General features: G+C 36.8%; 1 protein-coding gene across 3 annotated transcripts in view; it reads right to left on the bottom strand.

Annotated features, from left to right (window-relative positions):
- Nucleotides 1-3,342: 3,342 nt before the first annotated feature.
- The window catches only part of ntrk3b (neurotrophic tyrosine kinase, receptor, type 3b), a 214,734-nt gene continuing 209,090 nt past the window's right edge, over nucleotides 3,343-8,986 (bottom strand). For all 3 annotated transcript variants that reach the window (XM_084928310.1, XM_084928319.1, XM_084928303.1), the window contains one exon: nucleotides 3,343-7,435. In XM_084928310.1, coding sequence (XP_084784436.1) covers nucleotides 7,250-7,435 — 186 coding nt within the window. In that variant the 3' untranslated portion in view covers nucleotides 3,343-7,249. The remainder of the gene's footprint in view (nucleotides 7,436-8,986) is intronic.

The following is an 8,986-nucleotide window of genomic DNA, read 5'->3' as shown; positions in this document are numbered from 1 at the left end:
GCTTGCATCTGTTGCTTTCCAGAAACAGATTGCATTGAAATATATGATCAATATTATTCACTTATTCACTTCACCTGTTTATTTAGAGTTGTGGCATATCTGTGTTGTAGGATAAGATTGAAAAGTTGAAAGGGATCATAGCTTTTGGCATTCTTAGTGTCTTAAATGTTCTTCTCTACATGTAAGGTTGACCTGATGAAGAAGGGAGGAACTAAATATGTTTGAGATTACCAGTTTTAGCTCATCATGACCTCAGAGCCATGAGTCAGGCAGTGCTTCAGGTTGCTTAATTTTAAAGTAAAATGATGCTAGATTGCCAGATCTCACCTTTGTTTTGAGTAGGGTGAAAGAACTGTGTGGGAGGTGTGGCTCTTTCAAGCCCTTACTAATTGGAATCTGCCATCAGCTCATAATTTAAAGCTTACATAAGTTGACCACACAAGAAGAAAGAAATTATGGGGCTCAAAAATATTAGAGTGTTATCAAAAGTAGCAACATTTGGGCTCATTTTAAAAATAATCTAAGAAAAATGCAGAAAATGGAAAACAAGCTTGAAGACAAGAATAGGTTCAAAATCATCTTAAATGTTCAAGAGAAAAAAACCCCAAAACCTATACAAGTGAAGAGCCAGCTATCAAAGCTCTCCAGGTTACTGGCAAAAATGTTTCCCTGTGAACTGTCAAGATTTCATGAGTGGGACCTCCAAGGGCTCAGCACAAGATGCAAACTCTGATAAACATCAATAAATTGAGAACTCACAAATAAAGAAACTAACTTTCAGACTTCTAGAGAGCGGTGAAGATCAACATCTTGCAAAGTGCTGAAATGAATGGAGGAAAAGAAAGAAGCAGCTTATGGCCCAGCGCACCACCAGCTTTTTTAAACGTGCTTGTGTGTGTGTGTGTGTGTGTGTGTGTGTGTTATGGCTTTGGGCATGTATGGCTGAAAATTCACTGCATGACATTTCATCTATCAGCCAGATCTTTTCAACTTGAGTTCTTCAGGGTGAAGAGCTGGACTATACTCCATTGATATCAGCTGCTAGATCTCAGTCTGATAATGATGCATTCATTCCCTTCTTTAAAGTCAGAGACACTCCACAGCAGGCAGAAGCTGTAGGTGTCTGCAGTGAAGGCTGCAAGAGCATCACCATGGAAAATACAAGGATCGGCTGATGTCTGAATGCCACTTCAGGAAGTAATTGGACTGTAAAGGCTTTTTCTACATAATACCTAAAACTGAAACTTTGAGTTTGAAAACAGCCAGTATGTGTGTGTATCTATCTATCTATCTATCTATCTATCTATCTATCTATCTATCTATCTATCTATCTATCTATCTATCTATCTATCTATCTATCTATGTGTGTGTGTATATATATACACACATATATACACACATACTATATATATATAGTGTATGTACATACACTAAGATATTTTATAGGGTTACTGGTTACTGTGTAAACCAACACAGCTTTAGAATTGACAATAAACTCTACATATTTTCAACCTTTGTGTCATCCATTGGTTTGTGAATTCCCATTTCTCACCAAAACTAGAGCACAGAATTCTTGGAGAGGCTGTTAGTATAATTAATAATACTGTAATCCTAGATAATTGCATTAAAATACTAGTCACCAACTAACCATACCAAATGTTGAGAGGTCTAATTCAGTGACTGGAATTAGTGAAGGTAAAGCTTAGCAGACAGCTAGTGTTGGTGTTAGGACCTACTTGTCACTCAAAGCAGCCATGCTCTTAATAACCCATCACATTAACCACGTAATCAGGTTCATTTAAAGCAATCAGCAGAAAAACTAAGCCAACACAGTTCGTCAAACTGACACATGAGGCTAACCCCCAAATTAGTCAATCCTCATAGACTCCCTGTTAAAACGTCCAAGCTGAGGGCTTAATATGCTTGCAGGCTGGTCTATATGGTGACCTCTAACCTATAAGTTAAGGCTTGAACTTAAGTTTGGCTCTGTTGGTGCATATTTTGATGAAAAATTTCTTACTATAATGTGGCACCTTTCCATAAAGTTTGTGTTCATGTTGTGCACTTCACCCTCTTGTCCAAATTGATCACGTCTGGATTCAGAAAATTATCAAATTATTATTAAATTTAATTATTAAATAATTATAAAATGCTCAGTCACACCAGAGTTAAAATAGGATGCCAACCTCCTTGCAACTAACTGATGGTTGCCTAGTGATTGCATTGAATTTCTTTTCTCATTTGGCAACTGATTGCAAGTATTTAAGGTGACTGAAATAAATGCCATCTAATTTACAAACCTGATTGCCAATATGTTGGAATCAATCAGAGCTGATCAATGAGCACAACTTGTCTGCAAATAACTGTCAGGTTGTAGACTGGTTAGATTCTGATTATATTCCTATATAAAAGCAAGGTTGCCAAGGCCTGTGTTATTTTGCAGTGAAATTGCAGTCCTGCAGCAAATATGTTGTGGAGGAATTTCTGAGTCCCTGTTTCAAATCGATGACAATCTGGCTGAATGTACACTAAGTCTTTAATGTGAATTAGTGTTTAATATGAATGTTTGTGTATGTAGATTTAAACTGGTTTACAACAGATGGGAACAGAATTTGTGATTTTTACCAGTTTATCAGTTAATTGTCAGATTGTATTTAATTGCCTGGTTTTTTTCAGTGGAATCTAGTTGACTGATTATAGACTGACTCTGTCTTATTACTATCCTCTTGACACATCAGAGTTGCTCTGACAGCAACTGACTGCGAGTGGTTGCAGACCTGGTCCCTATCTTTGGAGCCACTATTTCAAAGGCAATGAATTCCCAAGTTCATTGCACACTGTTGCAATAATTTTGGTTATCCCTACGATGTTGTAGCACAAAATAAAATATATGAAATGAAATGTACCTCCTGTTAAGTTGTCATGAAAAGGAAAATAAACTCAACAAACAAAAACTGATTTTTATACCAGGCTGTAAACATGTGGGGTTTTTTTTCCTGTTGTAAAGTTGGACATTTTAACATGGGAGTCTATGGAAAAGCCTCAAGCGGGCCTTAGACAAACAGCATTGGCTTCATTTTTCAGAAGAATTGGTTTCCCCTTGGACTCATCCTGTAGTGTCCAAGGATATAAACTATGTACCTGTAGAAATACCAAACTACCTGAGAAAAAGACATATTTCTATCACTTCTATCACATCAACAATGGATAGAAGAGGAGAAGACAACACAGACACACACTGAACCCATGCTGTTCAGCTTTGTGAGAGATTTAGATGAAGACAAAATTTAGTCAAATTCACACATCTTTATAAGACAGGACAAAATGGAAAAAGAGATCGTCTGATTGTTTGAAGACATTTTCTTAAGAGAGTCACATTAATACAAAGATCTATCATGGAATACCAGTATTTTATATACTGTAGATGTTATACCACATTTTAATATTCTGTAACATGTGTACATGGTAATATGCCAACTTTGCTTCAAAAAGTGTTCAGTTAGTTCATCCAAGAAAAAAAAAAAAGACTTTTTAAAGAATATTCAACTCACCATGAAAGGATTACAATACCCTGCAAACGCTCACGGTCTGTGTCATAATGTCTTTAAGCGTTTATCTTTACCACAAGAGAATACACAAAAACTCAATGCTTTGGGTAACTCAATGGACTGGATCTCGCCTTTCATACAAAATACTTGAAATAACCAAATGCTCATTAATGATTTACACAGTCCCAAGGGAAACAGAGACAACATTGTGATACTGTGAGAATTCATGTCAAGATAATAAGGAAGAGATGTGAAGAGCTCCTTTGTAAACCACTCTATATCCAGATATAACATGAAATAAAATAGTTGCCTGAGGTTTATCATTCAGTGTGTGAGAATGCTTCAGGATCCACTATGAAAGAAATAACTCATTTTGTCAACTGAGCACTTAATTATGAGATTTTTCAAAAGTAATATCTATTTGGTTGTAGGTTTTGAGTCGAATTGGATTTTAGAACAAAACTCTTCATATTTCTCTTTAAGTTAATACTGTAATTATTTTTAAAAACTGCAATAATACCACACAATTAGTTGACCCACTTCAGTGGTTATTATTTTTCGTGTACAGCCCAAAAATTAAGACAAGTATCCGCCTGTTGCAGCCACGTCTCTGTAATTATAACAGGAGTGTTTTTCTAATCAGCCAACATCATTCTTGTGCAGCTGATGGAAGAGAAATCATGATAATAGTAATAAAAATGCAATGTGTTTCTTTTAACAGCGTGTCTAGTGATAGGATCCTGATGACATCAACCTATAATACTTTAAAATAAGAGGTCTACATTGGGGAAAATATCCTATTTTGCTTTCTTGCTGAGCGTTAGATGATAAGATCAATGCAGCTCTCATATCGGTATTGACAATGTATAGCTAGCACCAACAGCTTGTGAGTTTCGCCTGGCTCAAACGCTGGAAATAGGGAATAGCTGTTTGCAACAAAATTAGCCTCCCAACATCTGAAAATGCACTTCAGTGTGGGGAGAAAGAAAGTTGGCCAATAACCTCAGTTTAACACAATCAAGACATAAGAAACCAAAGCTAGCTAACCCTCCATGTCCAGTGTAGCTTACCCAATTAGTTTATTCCACCGAACTGTATTTTTGAGAAATGTTTCACATTTTATGACACATTATATGTTAAAACCTTAAATTTTAAAATTTGTTACAATGTAAGGAACATTGCTACAGTCTGCAGAAATTTACTAGCAAAGCAGCATGGCTATTACTTACATTTTCAGGTTTGTTTGTAAAGTCTTCAAAAGTACTGATGTTTATCAATCAAAACTGTAGCTATGGCTTTAACTGACTCTTCTAAAAAAATCTGTTTTTGCAGCTATAACATGAATGTTGAACATACTTAATATGTTAATATGTAAATAAGCTAAACAACTAAATTTATCATTAAAAGCATAACAAATTGGTCTAATCACTGGATTCACAAAGTGTTGACCGTAAAGATACTGGAGGCCACAAGTGTTTTCTAAATGGCAATTTAAACTACAATTTTAGGAGAATTGAGTTTGTGAAAAACAGCTTCCAGGGTGTTTACATGTGAACAAAGTACTTAATCCTACTCTATAAACTTATCCGATAAAGTGCTGTTATATAGGCTAACTCAAATAATAATCCTTCTGGTTTTAATCCAAGGAACTGGTTACAAACTCAAGTTGATTTTTCTATTAAAGTTTTTCTTTTGAATTTGTTAAGGATTTTTTTAAAACTTGGGTTTGCTATTATTCTTCATTTCTGACCTCTTTCTAATCCTGGATGCTTCTTATATCTTATTAGTTGAAAGAACTTAATTTTGAAAATGAAGCTGTTTATGGAGAATAACATTCAACAAATATCAAAAGTTATCCATGAAAATGGAAATGAAATGTTGAATGTTCTACTTGTGTAATGACCAGAGATGTGATCATGCATAAGATTTTAACATTTTAATCTGAGTGTGAGTGGTCTGACGTTTGGGGTTCACTGTTTTAATTGTTTCTAATTGGCTACTCACTCTAGCAGTTTTTTTCCTTTTCGTAAATCAGTAGCAGTTTTGGGTATATTCGGCTTAAATTGGGACATAAAAATTACTTGGCAGGTTTTCCATTACAATTTCATGATTGAATAAAAAAAAAATCTGAAATAGGCCTAACAATAAAATTCAGAGCAGAACAGAAACTGAATAAATAATATTCGATTTAAAAGAAAAAGCTTTTTATGTAATTATTTTTCAGTTAAAACATTACTTATTATTCACAAAGCTACATATAAGCTCTATCAGGATAAATATATGTGTTAGTTAAAATGTCAATGTGCTTTTCAACAAGTTTAAAAAAAAAAGCTTAACTAGCTGATGCTTTTTTTTTAACTAAGCTGAGCTGACCATGTGCTGAAACCTGTAGCCACATATTAAAAAATAAGATATAAAAGCTGCATTTGTTATAACTCTCAGCAAGAAAGCAATCATATTGGTCAAAATGTCAAATAGTTCCTTTAACACATACAATAGGCTGTTTAATTCAAGACAACAACCCTGCGACTCACAAATGATGAATACACTCAAAGCTACAAAAACGCTGTTTTTTTTAAGCAGTTTTACATCAAAAAGCTTGAATATGAGAAAGCGTGTGTATGTGTATTTGAGGGCTGAGGCGTGAGATATTACTAACCAACTTATAATTCTTGCCATAAAAAGCAAATGAAAAGGAACGTGAATCCGAGGTTCCATCACCTCTTTGGAAAGTGTCATGTTGAACCATGGCTCTGAGTCATCCCACGTTCGCCAAAGTCTCTTTGATTCGGTGTCAGTGGGCTTTTCGCATTGTATTCACTGGCATTCACCTTCACCACATTAGACAACCAGCACTGACACGAGTAATTCCCAAGGAAATCTCCTCTGGATTAGGATGAAAACAAATACCATAGCTTTATACTTTAGCCACCCAGATCACAGTCAGAAAAGGAATCAAAGTAACATCGGAAAAAATAAGTTAACATAATTCTGACACATAGAATTTTACAATATGTACATTATCTTTAAATTAAAATAGATTTGTCAGTTGTCTGATTGGGTAGGTCCTCTACAGAGCGCTGCTATTTTCCAACCATCCAGTGTTATTCCAAAGAGCTCCCTTTATGAGCTCAGAGCCAGCCAATCAGAGTGCAAGTAAGGCTTCCAACGTCAAGTCCCTGCCAATAGTTTGTCGGTGGCGTCTTCAGACAGGGCCAAGCCCTTAGCAACACACATGGGAGACCCTTCAACACCTTGACAAAAAGAAATAAATATAAAATATATGTAATATTTCTATATATATTCATAAAACCAAACCTAGGATAGATTTGAACTCTGATGTCTTCTCTCCATAATATAATCAAATTGCGGCCCCTTCCTACTGCCAGTCCACTTTCCTTTCGGTCTCCATTTTTGTGTATTTTTGCAGTTTTTCAAGGAAAAACAAAAAAAAAAAAAGTCTTCTTCAAACCTGTACATCTTATACACAAGTAAACAAAATGTAAAAGTGCGTGTTTTTTGAATACGTTTTATCCACTATATCCAAAAGTGTTGCAGGCACTTAAGTCCTTCCCAAACAATGCAGGTGTTTTTTCGACAGTGAAGCAGGTTGGTTTGGTTATTCCTGGATCCATGTGGGTTGTTCTGTCTGTATGTCTCTGTCGATCTTTGCGTCTGGCGAGGCCACTCACGGGCCGCTGCTAGCCCAGGATGTCCAGGTAGACCGGCGTGGCTTTTCCCATGGCGAACAGGACCTTCTGAATGTCCTTAATGTTCAGTCGCTGCTGTGGTTCCCGCTGCCAGCAGCCTAGCATGATGTCATAAACCTCCTTAGGACAAATCCGTGGCCTCTCCAGAACCCGACCCTGGGTTATGCACTCAATGACCTGCAGAGGAGACAGGGCAGTGGAGTGAAACAGGAGATTCTCACTCACTGATTGCTTTGGTTTGTTCATAATGAGAAAGCGGTGACACTGAGCAGAAATGTCCTTTGAGGTTTGAACTAATGAAACTGAGATGAAAGAAATAAACAGAACACATTCAATCCTAAATTTGGGCAATAATAAGAGGGAAACAAGACTGTTTTTTCTGTCCCACAGCACAAACTAACAATAATACTGACTATTTGGTGGGGCTGGGATGTTTTAGATGTTGTTAAAAGGCTGATTGATCTTTTCTCTATTGTGCTTGCGCACTAATTAGCCAGAAGACTCACTGCTGTCGTGATAATTTGGCTTCATTTTCCAGGGCACTGTACTTTAAAAGAATGGATAGCAATCTATTTGTGTGAAATGATTGAAACTGTGATTTCTTAACATTATTTACACTTCACACTTGTGTACTAATCAAAAATAGCTCAAACATCTTTTTTTAAGTTTTCACTTTTCAAGGCGTAGAAATTAACAACACAGCTGAAGAGGGAAAACAGAAACTTTCCCCGTAAGGCATATTATGGTGTCATGCAATTTCACGCTCTTGCAAGTCTGCAGCACAACAACAGTGTCAGAACAAAGGATTTGATAATCTACTGATATGTAAAGCCTAATTTTCTGGAAGGAATGTATGACAAACCTGATCTGTGTTTAAATAAATGTGACTTTACTTTACTCAAGACAGCAGTACACGTTATTAGAACAAAACAGGAGGGACACACTTGATCTATTGTTCTACCGTTTGTTTACTTTCTGTTATATTCCGTCTGTCATGTCTCATCCCCAAATGATAAGAGTCTCCAAATGCGGACGGGCTACCTTTAAGACTGACTGGAGCCTTTATGCATAATTCCACAATCGCAAGCGCTACAATCAAGCAGTAGCTTTGGAAAATCCACCCAGTGCTTCTCTAACTGTGGTGCATAGAGCCACTGCAGGGGGTGGGGGAATGTCATGTTTTTGGGGTCCTTAATTTGTTTGCTGGTACAGTTTTTTTTCTTTGCGTTCCTGGTTTTCTCTTTTCTCTCAGTTATGTTTAGTTTTATGGCGCACTGTAAACGTGTTTAATCCCCAAAACCAGTTCTACTTCTAACAGTAATGTGATTGGTGTGTGCACGGCTGCAGTCAAGTGAACTGTGCTCTGGTCCAACTGAAGACATGAGCCTTGCTCCGTTAGACCCAAGCACAGTACACAAGTAGTGTGATTGGTATTCGAATGCTTCCTCAGTGACAGTGACTGCCCCTGTGAAAATCACTGTGTTATGTAAATCTGTAATGCATGTGAGAGGCCAGTGTGTCACCGCTTCCAATTAAGCTTCAAAATGCATAAAATCATGAAGCTCATTGTGCTCTCTGAAGCGAAGTTGAGATGTTGAAACAAAGTGAAGTGTACTTGGGTCTGCATGTAAAGAGCAGTTTGAGCACAGGACAGCGAGGCAGTGGGAAGATGGGACAAACACACTTGGTGTTGGTACGAGGCAACCATGCTTAGTGTGAGTACACCCT

This window comes from Perissodus microlepis, chromosome 1 (genome assembly GCF_051167445.1).
Source record: "Perissodus microlepis isolate ML-2025 ecotype Zambia chromosome 1, ASM5116744v1, whole genome shotgun sequence".
In the NCBI taxonomy this organism is placed as follows: Eukaryota; Metazoa; Chordata; class Actinopteri; order Cichliformes; family Cichlidae; genus Perissodus; species Perissodus microlepis.
Note: the sequence above shows the minus strand (reverse complement) of the source record. Positions and strands in the feature narration are given on the sequence as shown.